The following is a 16,481-nucleotide window of genomic DNA, read 5'->3' on the forward strand; positions in this document are numbered from 1 at the left end:
ATACGAGGAAACAGCCAGGCATGGTGGCGCACGCCTTTTATCCCAGTACTTGGGAGGCAGAGGTAGGAGGATCACCGAGAGCTCAAGGCCACCCTAAGACTACGTAGTGAATCCCAGATTAACCTGGGCTAGAGTGAGACCCTACCTTGAAAAAAAAGAAAGAAGAGAAAACAAAATGTACCTTGAGTAAGTTTATATTCATTTGATTTGATCAACATGTCTTTCCACTTAACTATAGCGGTTCTAGACTCCAGCACCATTTCATAATGCCTTGTATAAAAGCATACATAGCCAGTGCCGGGACAGACTATCCCATTAACTGAATTCGGTTAAGCAGAGGTTGAGATGAGAGGCACAGGCCACTACCACATTAGGCATAGAGTAGATTTTAACGTTTACATTTTACAGCCCACATCTTTCTTACCACTAGGTGGCAACAACCCAGCTGGAGAAAAAAAAACAGGTAAGAAAGGAAGTCAAACAATGTAGCCTCGTTTGTTTTTCTTCTTCTTCTGATATTGAGTAAGGGGAAAGTTAATCACATGCCCATCCTTCTCTAATGTGAGCACCCCCTTACACGGCAGGAGTAGTGCGTTTCCTAAAACCTGACCCGAGAGTTGTTCTCGTGAGAATCCAATGGCCAGCGTCTATTCCTGCCGTGCTTGCCCATGAACCGGCTGGGGGGCGATCTGCTCCATCAGCGCCAGCTCTAGACCCTGTCCACTGTGGGCGGCCTCCTCACCCGCATATCTCCTGCAGCAAGCCAGCTGCAGTCTGTGGCTCTGTGTGTTATTAAATTGTTCCTTTCATTCCTTCCACCTTTACTACTAACTAGTATTCCATGGCAGTGTTTTTAAATGCTTGTTTTATTTTGAGGCAGTCTTATGTATTTATTTGAGAGAGAGAGGGAGAGAGGGAGGGAGGGAGGGAGAGGCAGATGTGTATCAGAGCCAAAGGAAGGGAGGAGCGCTTACAATGCCGTGCTCCAGACACAAAATGACCTTGGCATTCATGACCTCACAGTGGCTGATGCCACCTACACAAGACCTGCATCACAGAGGGAAAAATGGTGACATGAGAATAGAACAGGGACCAGTTGGAAAGAAGGATTCAGTGGAGGAGGAGAAAGGTGAGGAGGTAACAGGAAGGTGGTAGGAGGGGATTATGAACATGACATTTCGTCTATATGTATGGAAGTTGTCAATAAAAATATTTTTAAAATTTATTTATTTTCAAGCAGAGAGAGAGAGAGAGAGAAAGAATGGGCCTGCCAGGATTTGTAGCCACTCCAAATGAACTCCAGATACACATGCCACTTTGGGTATCTGGCTTTATGTGAGTACTGGGTAATTGAACCCCAGTCGTTAGGCCTTGCAGTCACACCCTTTAGCTGCTGATCTCTCCAGTCCAGTCAAAAGTGTTTTTAAAAAATATTTTGTTTAGGGCTGGAGAGATGGCTTAGCGGTTAAGCGCTTGCCTGTGAAGCCTAAGGACCCCGGTTCGAGGCTCGGTTCCCCAGGTCCCACGTTAGCCAGATGCACAAGGGGGTGCACGCGTCTGGAGTTCGTTTGCAGTGGCTGGAAGCCCTGTCGCGCCCATTCTCTCTCTCTCCCTCTATCTGTCTCTCTGTTTCTGTCGCTCTCAAACAAATAAATAAAAAAATGAACAAAAAATATTTTTAAAAAATTGTTTATTTGAGAGAGAGAAAGAAGGAGGGAGAGAGAGAGGGAGGGAGGGAGAGAACGGGCACACCAGGGCCTCCAGCCACTGCAAACGAACTCCAGATGCATGTGCCAGCTTGTGCATCTGGCTAACGTGGGTCCTGGAGAATCGAACCAAGATCCTTTGGTTTTTCAGGCAAACGCCTTAACTGCTAAGCCACCTCTCCAGCCCCAGTCAAAAGTTTATAAGGGCTGGAGAGATGGCTTAGTGCCTAAGACACTTACCTATGAAGCCTAAGGACCCAGGTTCGAATTCTCCAATACTCACTTAAACCAGATGCACATGGTGACGCATTGCGTCTGGAGTTCGTTTGCTAGAGGCCTTGGCGGGCCCATATTCTCTCAATCAATCAATAAATAAAGGTTTTGGAAATGAGATTCTTGGTGCTTTGCACTGAAGCCATCGCCTTCATTCGATGCGCGCCCTGGAGCCGCAGACGCGAGCACGTTACCTTGCCACGGCCAGACAGTAGACGGCATTCTCTCTCAGGGTCCTGCCGCTGTGCTCCGAGAAGGGCCGGCAGGAGGACGCGAGCACCGCGCGGGCCCCGGGCGCGGCGAGGGCCAAGCCGGGCGGAGAGCGCTGGCCTCGGGCCCGGGCGGGAAGCGGGACCTGGGGCAGGAAGGCGTCTCTCCCGGGCGCGGCCCCGCCGCCAGCCGCCCTAGCGGGGCTTTTCTGCGGGGCTGGCGGTCCGGGGCGGCGGTGCCCGGCTCCCCGGGGCGGCGAGGCTGCGGCGCCTTCCCGGGCGCGCGGGGCGCGGTTGCCGGGGAGCTGACGGTTGCCGGGGAGCTGGCGGTTGCCGGGGAGCTGACGGTTGCCGGGGAGCTGACGGTTGCCGGGGAGCTGACGGTTGCCGGGGAGCTGGCGGTTGCCAGGGACCCGACGCGCGCTCCGCGGGCTGCGCGCGCTGCGCTCCGAGTCCGGGTCGGCGGTGCGGTGCCAGCTCCGGGAGGTCATCGCGGGCTCCGAGAAGCCGTCCACCGCCACCGCGTCGCCGACCTTGGCCCCAGGGAGCCCCGCGGTGCCAAGCCGACGCCCGGGAGCCCGGCGGCGCTGAGCCCTGAGCAGCCACTGTTTGAGTTTGATGCAGACCCTCACGGGCACCGACGCCTTCAGCAAGGACACGGCGGAGCACGCCTTGCTCAGCAAGTAGGAGACGCAGTCCTCGTGCCCGTGCCGGGCGGCGAGGGCCAGCGGGGTGTGCCCGGCCGCGTCCCTGCACTCCAGGCACAGCACGCTGCAGTTGACGAAGGCCTTCAAGATGAGCAGCTGGCCGGCCTGGGCAGCCGCGTGCACCGGGCACTGGGCGACGTCGGCGTGCAGGGCGGCGGGGCACCACGCTCGGCAGGGGTGGACGCCCACCGCCTCGTGGGGCTGCGCGCCCTGCTTCAGCGCCCACTCGCTGAGCTCCGTGTGTCCGTAGAAAGCGGCCATGTACAAGGCCACCCTTCTCTGGAACCTGGAGGGGAGAAACAGGCGCGTGCGGGGGCCGTTAGTGCGTCCGCAGACAGACCAGGCGCTGCAAAATGTCTTTAGAGGCATCTGCGGAGACAAGCATGAGGACCTGAGTTTGAATCCCCAGAGCCCACATAAAGCCTCCATGGTGTCTTTGGAATGCCCACAAACCTCTCCTGCGCAGTTCCAGGTCCGTTGGGCCTAGAGTCAGGCCTTACCTCAAAAAACACTTTCAGAATATATGCGCCCTAACTTATGGTTACACGACACCAATTCTGCTCACACTCATTTTCCTACCATGCATATATAAGCAGTAACTGGTTCCCACCTATTTATTTGTTGACTTAGGAAGATTGTGAGGTTCGGAGCCAGCCTAAACTACCTAGTGAGATCTTGTTTCTGTCTTTACCTCTAAGTGCCGGGATTATAGGTGCCCACTACCACACCTGGCTTCTTGTCTTTAATATTTATTTATTTGAAAGAGAGAGGACACGGGACTGCCAGGGCCTCTCGCCATTGCAAATGAACTCCAGAAGCATGCACCACTTTGTGCATCTGGTTTTTACGTGGGTGCTGGGGAATCGAACCCAGGCTGGCAGACTTTGCAAGCAAGTGCTGTTAACCAATCTGCCCAGGCCTGTATTTTATCATTCTTCTAAAAACCAAACACTCAGCCAGGCGCGGCGGCGCACGCCTTTAATCCCAGCACTCGGGAGGCAGAAGTAGGAGGATCGTTGGGCTGGAGAGATGGCTTAGCGGTTAAGCGCTTGCCTGTGAAGCCTAAGGACCCCGGTTCGAGGCTCGGTTCCCCAGGTCCCACGTTAGCCAGATGCACAAGGGGGCGCACGCGTCTGGAGTTCGTTTGCAGAGGCTGGAAGCCCTGGCGCGCCCATTCTCTCTCTCTCCCTCTCTCTGTCTTTCTCTCTGTGTCTGTTGCTCTCAAATAAATAAAATTTTTTTTTTAAAAAAAAAAAAAGGAGGATCGCTGTGCGTTCGAGGCCACCCTGAGACTCCATAGTGAATTCCAGGTCAGCCTGGGCTGGAGTGAGACCCTACCTCAAAAAACAAAACAAAAAAAACCCCAAAAACAAAAAACTCAAAAGAATATCAAGCTTAATATTAAATGGGAAATTACTGGAAAAAATTTAAAAATCGTGCATCTGGCGTTAAGTGGGTACTGGGGGTACGAACTGGAATTGTTAGTCTTCTCAGGCAAGTGCTTTAACCTCAGCCATCTCTCCAACCAATTTTTTTTACAAGAGCACAAATACACTTTTATTTATTGACTTTCCTTAAATCTTTGAAGGGTACAGCGTCACACATATTCTGTGTTCAATGGCCTTGGCAGGAGGGTTGCTTCGGAGTTTGGCTAAACCATGCAGCCGTTTCCCTGGGCCCGGTTATCTTTCCCCAGATGACTCTTGTTTTACTAGGTTTGCCACCAGGAGTCACTGTGTACACATAAACTGTTTTGTTTCTTTTAAATTTGCTTTGTACACATAAGCATACCTCTTGCCCAAGTAGAATACAGTTTCATCTTGGGCATAAATACCTTCAATGTTAAGAAGAGCTGTGTGCTCCCTTTGGTTCCGGAGATCCCACTTATAGTCAGCAAAACTGGCCTTGCACCAGGGCCTTCCAGACATATCTGCCTTTTAGAAGTCCTGTTCCCAGCAGGCCTGCACGGGAGCCAAGACGGCAGGAAAGAGGATGGCCCCCATTTTTTTTTTCTAGTAGGTTTTTGCTCTAGTCCAGGCTGAGCTGAGGTTCACTATGTAGTCTCATGTTGGCCTTAAACTCCCAGAAAACTTCTTGCTTCTGCCTCCTGAGTGTTGAGATTAAAGGCATATGCCATCGGGCCCAGCTTAATTTTTAAAATATTTTTATTTTTATTTATATGGTTATTGGAGAGAGGAAAGAGGCATGGAGAGAGAGAGAGAGAGAGAGAGAGAAAGAGAGAGAGAGAGAGAGAGAGAGAATGGGCATACCAGGGCCTCTATCCACTGCAAACAAACTCCAGATGCACGCGCCACCTTGTGCATCTGGCTTTATGTGGGTCTTGGGAAATCAAACCTGGGTTCTTTGGATTTGCAGGCAAGTACCTTAACCAATAAACCATTTTTCCAGCCCGTAATTTTGATTTAGTTATTTATAAACACACAGAGAGAGACAGAGAAGAGGGAGACAGAGAGAAAGAGAGAACGGGTGTGCCAGGGCCTGTAGCTACTGTAAACGAACTCCAGATGCATGCGCCCCTTGTGCATCCGGCAGTGCATGTGTGCGGGGAATCAAACCTGCATCGTTAGGCTTCACAGGCAGGTGCCTTAACCGCTGAACCATCTCTCCAGCCCCCGTTTTTTGAGACAGGGTCTTTCTCAAGCCCAGGCTTAACTGGAACTCATCCTTAACCTCCAAGGACTCTCACTATTTGGCCCCTACCCTTCCACCCTTCTTCCTTACTGGTCTTTCTACTGTCCTGCTGACATCCTGTATGACATTGATTGGATAATCGGTGCAAGCTGTGGCTTCCCATATATTTCCCTATGTGGAGAAATGCTCTGCCCACAGGATGTGGATCTCTGGATCCCGAAGCAGGAAGGTCAGAGTTATAAATCCATATACTGTATTTGGTTCACAGAGGCATTTCTTCTGCAATTCATTCGTGCAAGTCAGTATCTCCACGTCTGATAACTGGTGTGAGGAGCCTCTCCTGCATGGGCTGTGAACATACTCTCTGAGCTCTGGGTGGTTGGACAACTTTCCCTGGCGGTACTTGGTTTTGGGGTCGCATAGTTCCTTTAGACATCTGTAATTTAAAAGCTGGATGGGGACTGGCGAGATGGCTCAGCAGCTAAAGGCACTTGCTTGCATAGCTTGATATCTCAGGTTCAATTCCTCAGCACCCATCCAGATGCACAAAGTGGTGCATGCATCTGGAGTTTGTCTGCGGTGGCAAGGGGCCCAATCTCCCCACCCTCTCTCTGTCTGCTATAAATAAATAAAACTTTTGTTTGTTTGTTTTTCAATGTAGGGTCTCATTCTTGCCCAGGCTGACCTGGAATTCACTCTCAGGCTGGTCTTGAACTCATGGTGATCCACCTACCTCTGTCTCTCGAGTGCTGGGATTAAAGGTGTGCGCCACCAAGCCTGGCTAATAAAACTTGTGAAAAGGCTGGATATGGGGATGTAGTGCTGTGATTCCAGCACTCAGAAGGGTGGAGAGTTCAAGGCCAATGTGAGCAACGTAACAAGACCTTCTCTCAAAACAAAACAAGGGCTAGAGAGATGGCTTAGCGGCTAAGGCTCTTGCCTGCAAAGCCTAGGGACCCATGTTTGACTCTCTAGATCTCATGTAAGCCAGATGCACAGGGGGATGCATGTGTGCATGGTGCACATGTGCATCTGGAGTTCAACTGCAGTGGCTCTGGTGCACCAATTCTCTCTCATAACCCCCGCTCCCAGGAAGCACATCCCTGATACTGAAAACTTAAAACAGGGGTAGTTATGAGCCCTAGGGGTGTAACATCTGCTGCTGTCTGGAAAAATGTATATACTATGCTTATCAAACTGCCCAGTAAGCAGTTCTCTTAATATTTATACCCTTATATTAATGCTATTCTCACTTTGGGTAGAGAATCTTCTCTTTTCAGATGGCAGTGACCTTGGGACAACTCAGAAGGTATCATGGTGCTGGAAAAAAGTGACTGGAGTACTGACTAACATCTCAATCACACCTTCTAAGGCTCAGGGTCTAATGCAGAAGAGGTGGTGGAAAGAATGTAAGAGCCAAAGGAAGGGTAGGACTCCTTACAATGTGCTCCCTCCAGGCACAAAATGGCCTGGATATCCATGACCTCACAGTGCCTGACACTACCTACACAAGACCATCATAAGAGGAGGAAAAGATCATGACATTAAAATAAAAGAGAGACTGATTGAGATGGGGAGGGGATATGATGGAGAATGTAATTTCAAAGGGGAAAGTGGGGGTGGGGAAGGGAGGGTATTACCATGGGATACTTTTTAGAATCATGGAAAATGTTAATAAAACTTGAGAAAAAAAAAATCCCCCACAAATACAAGGTTTGATTTATGGGTCCAAATACACACTTCAAATTTGACACATCCATGACTGAATTCCTCGCCTTCTTCAGACCTACTTTTCCTACCTGGGAGGATGGCCCTTCTGTCCACTCCATTATCCAAGCTGGGACCCAGGACTCTGTTCTGCGCACCTCCTTCCCATATCTAGCCTGGATTCTGTAAGGGATGTGTTCATAGTCTGTCCTCTTGGCCTCATCCTCTGCTTCCAGGGATTTAAGTCGGGTTGCCACCAGCTCCTGACCGCTCCGTTCTGTGCACCTCTGCTCCTCGACTGTGGTCAGAGAGCCATTGTGGTTCTTTTTTGTTTTGTTTTGAGACAGGGGCTCATGTAGCCCATAGTGGCCTTGAACTCACAATGCAGCCAAATCTGGTCTTAAACTCCTAACTTCTGAAGTGCTGAGATTACAGACAAGAGCCACCATGCCCAGCTACTTTTTACTTATTTATTTTTCCCCAAGGCAGGGTCTCATTCTAGACCAGGCTGGACTTGAACTCACAGCCATCCTGCTACCTCTGCCTCCTGAGTGCTAGCCACGCACTTCCACAGTGAGCTGCAAAAGCAGGTCATGGGGCTGGAGAGGTGGCTTAGCAGTTAAGCGCTTGCCTGTGAAGCCTAAGGACCCCGGTTCGAGGCTCGGTTCCCCGGGTCCCACGTTAGCCAGATGCACAAGGGGGCGCATGTGTCTGGAGTTCGTTTGCAGAGGCTGGAAGCCCTGGCGCGCCCATTCTCTCTCTCTCCCTCTGTCTGTCTTTCTCTCTGTGTCTATCGCTCTCAAATAAATAAAAAAAAAAAAAAAAAAAAAAGCGCAGGTCACATCTTGGTCCTTATCTCTTGCAGTGTTTTTGCAACACTTAAAAGATAAGGTTCAGATTCCTTCAGGTTCCCGTGGGCCTGCACGAACAGGTCTTCTCTTAGCTTTCAAGCCTCTGTCCACCGAACTCCTCACTGCCCAACCTACCACATAAAGGATTTCCAGTTCCTGGGATATATCCCCTTGCTGCTGTGTTTTTGTTTTTGTTTTTGTTTTTGGGGTAGGGTCTTGTTCTAGCCCAGGCTGATCTGGAATTCATTATGTAGTCTCAGGCTGGCTTTGAACTCATGGCAATCCTCCTACCTCTGCCTCCCGAGTGCTGGGATTAAAGACCACGCCCAGCTGCCGCTGGGTTTTTATACATCTTTTAGGAATATCTACTTGCAAACATTGATATTTCTCTTCCTGCCAACCTCCCTGAGGACAGACGTTTAGACTTCAACTTCATGTTCCCACTTTAAAAGTTATTTATTTATTTGTAAGGGGGAGAGAGAGAGGAGAGAGAGAGAGAGATCGAGAGGAGAGGCAGACAGAATTGGTATACTAGGTCCTCCAGCCTCTGCAAATGAACTCCAAGTGCATGCGCCACTTTGTGTATCTGGCTTTTATGTGGGCACTAGGGAATTGAACCTGGGTCATTAGGCTTTGCCAACAAGTGCCTTAACTGCTGAGCCATCTCTCCACCCCCATGTTCTGTTTCCCAGGACACCTTACCTTGCTCCCACACCTGCACAGTCCTGAACATCTCGCACTGTGGTCACAGCCCTTTTCACACTGAATGGGGACAGGCAGCCCCAGTGCTTATACCTAACCCTGCCTCCATTCGCCAATGCACACAAGTCCCTTGTGATTAGGTCACTGAGTATCAGGACAGCCCCATAAGGCAGAGTCTCCCTTCTTTACAGAAGAGGGGAGTGTGCTCCAAGATGGAGGGGTAAGCTGTCCATGTTATTGTTTACGTGGCTAGATAGGGAGGGCACCGGCCTTCAAAGCGAGGCACATGGGTACTGGAGTTGACATTCCAAGGGATGCTGTAATTCTGTGGCTTCAGGAACTGGTGTTTCTTTTCTGTTTTCCTTCCCAGACTAGAAGAGACAGGAATTATCCCATTTATGGCTGAATTCCTGGGATCTTGTAACTGTTAAGTCAATATTGTGTTGATCGGGTAAAGGAATAAATGGAGTTTTCCAGCCTGACCGTTCACACGGAAGTCCTTGGACATCAGTCAGAGTCCGTGTACGCGGTTGCGCACATGAGGACTGCAGCTCGATTGTCAGGGTCCAAAATCTTGTTCTGCTCCCGCTCGTTATATAATTCCCAGGGGCGTTTCCTGGCCTCAGTTTCCGTGTGTGAAACAGGGGAAGTGCCCACCTCACCCGGCTGTGGGAGGAAGCGCTGGGCATAGCCACATCGAGCGCCAGCGTCGCATCACTTAAGCACGCTCCGGTAAACCACGCAGCGAAGCTGGTTTGGATTCAGAACTTGAAAGAAGGAAATTGTAACTATGCCCAAGTGGAAATTGCTGCGCCTGCGCCTGTGGCTTGTCAGTGCCCTTAGGATGCTGGCGTTGGCCGCGAATTTGTGCAGCACGGTTAAGTCACCTGGGGGGCGATGCTCCAAAACCCAGCCCCTGAACTGACATCTAGAGGACCCTGGCTGGGGGCTGCCTGTGCGCTTCCCACGGCTGGTAGCAGCCATACAGCGATAAACTTATGCCCGGCTCCTGCACGCACTGTTAGGTTGATGCCAGAGGGGCACAGAGAGAGGGCAGGGAGCTGGTCTGGAATGTCTTGGTGCCTGATCACTGTCTTTTTCGTTTGCTTGTTTGTTTGTTCGAGGTAGGATCTTGCTCTAGCCCAGACTGAAGTGGAATTCACTATGTAGTCTCAGGCTGGCTTTGAACTCACAGCAATCTTCCTACCTTGGCCTTCCGAGTGCTGGGATTAAAGGCGTGCGCCACCACACCCAGCACTGCCTTGGTTTTGTTTATTATTTTTTGCTTTCTTAATTTTTTAAAAACATGTTATCTATTTATTTGCAAGCAAAGAGAGAAGAGAGACAGAGAGAAAATGGCTGTGCTAGAGCCTTCGGCTGCTACAAAAGAACTCCAGATGTGTGCACCACCTTGTACATCTGGCTTTATGTGAGCACTGGGGAATGGAACTCTGGTCTTTAGACTTTGCAGGAAGCACCCTAACTGCTATGCCATCTAGGCCCTGGTCACTGGCGTTGAAGGGGTAGTGAGAACATGATCAGAGAGTCAAATCAGCACTTGGTAAGAGCTCTACAACAAAAGTCCGCTCCATTGTCTGACAAACGTTTCTAAGCTCTGTTCAATAGGCCATTTGACAGTGAACAACAGGCTATTGTTTTGTAACAATGTCCTTTGTCAGACTCTGACATTTCAATTGAAACATGAATTGTAGTTATAACTCAATGCTCCTAATGCAATAGCTGTATTTGAAATTAAATTTGACTAGCCGCACGCCTTTAATCCCAGCACTTGGGAGGAAGAAGTAAGAGGATCACTGTGAGTTTGAGGCCACCCCGAGACTCAAAAAAAAAAAAAAAGATTGTCTAATTAAAAATTATATGTGAGTTTAGCCAGGTGTGGTGGTGCATGCCTTTAATCCCAGCACTCAGGAGGCTGAGGTAGGAGGATCACTGTGAGTTTAAGGTCAGCCTGAGACTACATTGTAAATCCCAGGTCAGCCTGGGCTACAGTGAGACCCTACCACACAAAATACAAAAAAAAAAAAAAAAAAAAAAAACCCACAAAAAACAAAAAACAAAAAACCAACATTCTGGGTTACAAATATCAAAGTGATTCACTGCAGCTGGAGACCTTGTCCCTTCACAAAAGTCTACTGGGCTGGAGAGATAGCTCACCTTGAAAAAACAAGAGTATAATATCCACTGCAGATTTTTTGTTGTTTTTGAGGCAGGGTCTCACTCTAGCTCTGGTGGACCTGGGCATCTTTCTATGGTTCTGGGCTGGCTTCAAACTCACAGCGATCCTCCTACCTCTACCCAAGCACCGGGATGGAAGGTGTGCACCTCCACGCCTGATGATACTATGATGGCCAAAGCAAACTGGTCGCCTCTTAAATTAGCATTTCCCAAGGCAAGTCTACCTGGATCGCTGCCCATTCCCAAAGCCCGTCACCCTAGTGCCATTCCTGCTGTCTTGTTCCAGCAAATAGCTCAGGAATATATTGTTGAGTCCCGTGATACAGTATGAGGTATAAGTGCAAGGCATGAGAACGCCAGCAGTAGAGAGAATAGCTGTCATATGTGTGTGTGTATACATACACATATAAACTTACCCATTTATTCAGTTTTGTCTTTAAGGTCTAGCCTAGGCTGGCCTGGAACTCACTTTGTAGTCCCAGGCTGCCCTTGAACTCACAGTTCTACCCCTGCCTCCCCAGTGCTGGGGTTAAAGTCTCCTGCCACCACACCTTGCTTAATTATTTTAGTTCTTTTTACTTGCCAGGGTCTCCTGCCACTGCAAAGGAATGCCCATCTGGCATTATGTAGGTGTCTGGGGAATTGAACCTGGGCCTACAGGCTTTACAACCAAGCACCTTTAACTGCGGAGCCATCTCCTCTGCCCTCCCCGACTCCCACCGTCACCCAATAAGGCTTCAGTGTGAATGGAAGGTTAGGGACAAGTTACTTCAATTCATCTAGCTTGATCTCCCGTACTTGAGTACTGGTCCATCTTTGGATAAGTAACGTTGGACTTTCAGTGTTTGCCCAAGGAGACAGCCCAGCAGAAATTCCTTCCATCCATCCCAGACGTCCAGGCGAAGTGTCGTACCTGTGAATCAAGAAGGGCAGTTTGTGGGTCCAGCTGTCCCTGTGGGCTGGCAATACACCAAACTTCTAGTGGTAACTGTCCCTAAGTACAGGCATGAGCTCGATTTGCAGGGAAAAGTAACCATGGGGTAAGGAGCCAGGGCTACTCTTTTCATTTGAGATTCTATTTTTATTTATTTTCAAGCAGAAGGAGTGGGGAGGATGGGCATGCCAGGGCCTCCAGCTGCTGCAAAGGAACTCCAGCTGCACGTGCCTCTTTGTGCATCTGACGTTACGTGGGTTCTGGGGGAATTGAACCTGGGTCGTTAGGCTTTGCAGGCAAGTGCCTTAACCATGGCACCATCTCTGCAGCCCTCAGGTGATGTTTCGTTTGGTTTGGAAAAGCTCTTCTACTTCTGTTCATGTCCATTTCCTCGTCTCTTCAGGAACGGCATCTAATACTGAAACTTGGGGGCAGCCGTCTCAGGACAATCCAAGGGACACTGATCTGGCATGAAAATTCAAGTCATTATGCTGTGGCGTGGTGGCACACGACTTTAATCCCAGCACTCACAGCTGCTATGACAAGATGTGATGCCAAGCCACTGATGTACCATGCTTACCCCTGCCATGGTGAAACTTCTTGAAACAGTAGGCTGAAATAAACCCTTTCCTCCCATCAGGTGCTTTGGACCAGGTGTTTGGCACCAGCAACCAAAGGGTCACTGCTACCCACAGCAAGTTTCACAGCAGTGCATCAAATGCTGCCACGTGTATTAAAAAGAGAGAAAGGGGCTGGAGAGATGGCTTAGCGGTTAAGCGATTGCCTGTGAAGCCGAAGGATCCTGGTTCGAGGCTCAATTCTCCAGGACCCACGTTAGCCAGATGCACAAGGGGGCGCACACGTCTGGAGTTCGTTTGCAGTGGCGGGAAGCCTGGCGCGCCCTTTCTCTGTCTGTCTCTCTCTCTTTACCTATCTGCTTCTTTCTCTCTGTGTCACTCTCAAATAAATAAATAAAAATGAACAAAAATAAAAAATAAAAAAAAAGAGAGAAAGACGGTGTAGTTGAACATGCATATCTGCTTAGGACATACTTCAAAGAAGAAAAGGGTGAAATCCATTGAGTTTTGCTCTTCCAGTTTGAGGATATCAACAAGTCCTCCTTCTGAAATAAGCAAGGCCTCACACCTCCTATGTTATTCTACAGAAGAGCCAAATGTTGATAATTAAGGTCCTTTCTGTGCTAACGGACCTTTCCAAGTTTAAAAACTGGTAGTTTGAATGTATGCCCCCGCCTCCCCAGACTCCGGTGTTATTACACTTGAGTTTGCAGCTTCTGCCCCTAGCAGCCGGCTCTTGCTACAGGGGGCAGGTCTGAAGTCCAGCCCAAGGGACGCAGAGAAGTGTGAGCTCTGGGGGTCCTGCTGCTGCAGGCTGTGTGTGCTTGCTTCTGGTGGGTGCTGGCTGCTGGTGGTTTCTCTCAGCTTGGATCTGTCAAAGGGGCCAATCTCTCCCGCCATTATGGAACTTTCCTGGGATCTGTAAACTGAAATAAATCCCTTCCTCCTATAAGCAAGGTCTGGCTTGGAAGTTCATCCCAGTGTTGTGGAGCTGACTACAACAGATGTGCTCCACTGCTTGTGACTTAATTTGGAAACAACTTTGATTCTAAATCTTTGTAACAATCATGGCCGCCTGCAGTAAGAAACCAGTTCTTGGAAGCCCAGGAGACCAGGGAGACTTGTCAATGCTCATCCTTTTGTATTTCTGACACTTATACCTCATACTGTATCACCTATTTTATTTTACTTTAAAAAAATATCTTATTTTTAGTTACTTATTTATTTGACAGAGAAAGGAGAGAGTGAGAGAATAGGCATGCCAGGGCCTCCAGCCACTGCAAACAAACTCCAGACGCATGCGCCCCCTTGTGCATCTGGCTAATGTGGGTCCTGGAAAATCGAACCTGGGTCCTTTGGCTTTGCAGGCAAATGCCTTAACCACTAAGCCATCCCTCCAGCCCTGTATTACCTATTTTAACATAAATAAGTAAACTTAACAGTTTTCATTTAAATATCTAGATTTCTGGCTGGGCATGGTAGTGCACTTGTTTAATCCCAGCACTCGGGAGGTAGAGATTGGAGGATCACCATGAGTTTGAGGCCACCCTGAGACTGCTTAGGGAATTCCAGGTCAGCCTGGGCTAGAGTGAAACCCTACCTTGAAAAATCAAAACAAAATAAATAAATAAAATAAAAATCTAGATTTTTCATTTTATCTTGAAAGGCTATGAAATCTGGTATCAAAGAGATCTGGGCTGAGTAGCAGCTGATATTAACTATGGATCTGGAGTTCATTTGCAGTGGCTAGAGACCTGATGCCCATTCTCTGTCTCTCTCTCTCTCTCTCCTTGCAAATAAATAAATAAATAGATAGATAGATAAATAACTTTTTAAAATATAAAGGTCCGTACCAACATCGGTCCCGTAGTCCTTGAGCGTGTTGCAATCGTACATTTCCAGTCCCTCCGGGGTCCGGAGACAGTAGACACTCACGGGGAAACCCCATCTTAGCGTTATCAGCTGTCTAAGATCAGACACTGTCTTACCCAGAAGCGAAGCGTTCTCTATGACCGACATTGTCTCGTGGGTCACAGCATTGAACACATGGAGTGTTGGCTTGTCTTCTTTCTAGAGGGACAGAAGGACATGTTCATTGTCCAAAGGTTGAGTCCGGGTAGATGTTTCAGAGGTGCTCTGAGCACCTCTGTCTCCCGTGACACGGCTGTAAAGGGTGAAAATAAAGGCTCTGGTTGTGTTCTGTGACTTCTCCGCTTGAGTCCCTTCCTGAGGACATTAACAGGTCCCCTCGCTTTCAGTGAAGGGTCAGAGATGGCAGTGCTGACACCCTTCCCATTTCTCAGTGGGCAGAGGAGTGTCTCGATCGGATCTGGTTGTGGTGGTGTACTTCCAGAGGTGTTTGTTCAGAAAGCGCATCTCTGCACTTTAACATGGAAACACTAGGAAAATCCTCTCCCTTTTGCATCTGTGTGTAATGTGTATGTGTAGGCATGTTCATACACCTGTGTGAGGGTCAGAGGTTGATGTGGGGTGTCTTCCTCAATTGCTTTCCATGTTCCTTTTTTTGAAGTAGGGGCTCTCTCTAGCCCAGACTGACTGGAATTCACTGTGTAGTCTCAGGTTGACCTCAAACTCAAGGAGATCCTCCTACCTCTCCCTCCCAAGTGCTGGAGTTAAAGGCATGCGTCACCAATTTCCGGCTTCCACCTTATTTTTTGATACAGGGTCTTTACTTGGATCTGGAACTCACTGATTTGGCTAGGTTAGCCATAATGCCCCGATCCTCCCATCTACCTCCCAAATGCCCACATTGCCATGCCCAGCTTTCCCATGGGGTCTGAGGATGCCAACTCAGTTCTTCAGACCCATGTGCAAACACTTGCCCATGAAATATTGTGGATTCTAAATGTGTGTGCGCAGAACTTTGGTTTTCATGAGCCCTATGATTCTTACTCCTCTGCTCTCCACAGGACTGGGCTACCAGGTGTATGTGGCCACATCCAGCTATTTATTTAGGTGCTGGGGAATTGAACCTACGTAGTCTCGGGCCCTCTTAAATTCTCATACTTGCAGCAAGCATTCTTACCCACTGAGCCATCTCCTCAGCCCTCTAAACCTTAAAAAATATATATTTATTTAGGGCTGGAGAGATGGCTTAGCAGCTAAGGCGCTTGCCTGCGAAGCCTAAGAACTCATGTACGAGTCTCCAGGTCCCACATAAGCCAGACTCACAGTGATGCAAGCATGCAATACTGCATATGTGCACAAGGGGGCGCACGTGTCTGGGGTTTGCTTACAGTGGCTGAGGCCCTGGCACACCTGTTCTCCCCTTCTCTTTCTTTCTCTCAAATATATGTATGTATGTATGTATGTATGTGTATATATATGTATGTATATATAAATATATACATACACACATACATATTTATATTTGAGAGAAAGAGATGGTGAGAAAGAAGGACAGACACACAGAAAAAATGGGTACTACAGAGCCTCTCGCCACTGCAAACAAACTCCAGACACATGCACCACTTTGTGCATCAGGTACTGAGGATGTAAACCTGGCCACCAGGCATTGCAAATGTGATCATTTGAATGTGTGTCCCCCCTCCAATAGACACGTTTTATTAAAGCTTGTAACCTGGATGTTTAGCCGCCTGGCTAGAAGAGGTCATTGAGGATTGATTCTGGGGTCCAGTCCTAAGGCACGTTTGGGGGCAGATCTGGGGCCAGCCTCTTCTGCCATTATGGAACTACCCCAGGATCTGTAAACCTGAAATAAACCTGCTCCTCTCACTACCTGTGCACAGTAACCCAAGTGTGCATGCACACAAGGTGGCCCAAGCGTCTGGAATTTGGTTGCAGTGTCTTTGGTTGGAGGCCCTGGCATGCAATTCTCTCTCTGTCTCTCTTACTCTCACATTAAAAAAAAAAAAAAAGAAAAAGAAAAAGACAGTCTGTTGGGCTTGCCTCAAAAAAAAATCCTTCCTGAGATTAAGTCTGGGG

General features: G+C 48.8%; 1 protein-coding gene across 1 annotated transcript in view; it reads right to left on the bottom strand.

Annotated features, from left to right (window-relative positions):
- The window catches only part of Ankub1 (ankyrin repeat and ubiquitin domain containing 1), a 29,442-nt gene that overhangs the window by 7,051 nt on the left and 5,910 nt on the right, over positions 1 to 16,481 (bottom strand). Inside the window, exons 4-6 of the mRNA XM_045130641.1 lie at positions 14,369 to 14,585; positions 11,802 to 11,916; positions 2,174 to 3,181 (exon numbers count right to left, since the gene is read on the bottom strand). Of these exons, the coding sequence (XP_044986576.1) occupies positions 2,174 to 3,181; positions 11,802 to 11,916; positions 14,369 to 14,585 (1,340 nt within the window). The remainder of the gene's footprint in view (positions 1 to 2,173; positions 3,182 to 11,801; positions 11,917 to 14,368; positions 14,586 to 16,481) is intronic.

This window comes from Jaculus jaculus, chromosome 12 (assembly GCF_020740685.1).
Source record: "Jaculus jaculus isolate mJacJac1 chromosome 12, mJacJac1.mat.Y.cur, whole genome shotgun sequence".
In the NCBI taxonomy this organism is placed as follows: Eukaryota; Metazoa; Chordata; class Mammalia; order Rodentia; family Dipodidae; genus Jaculus; species Jaculus jaculus.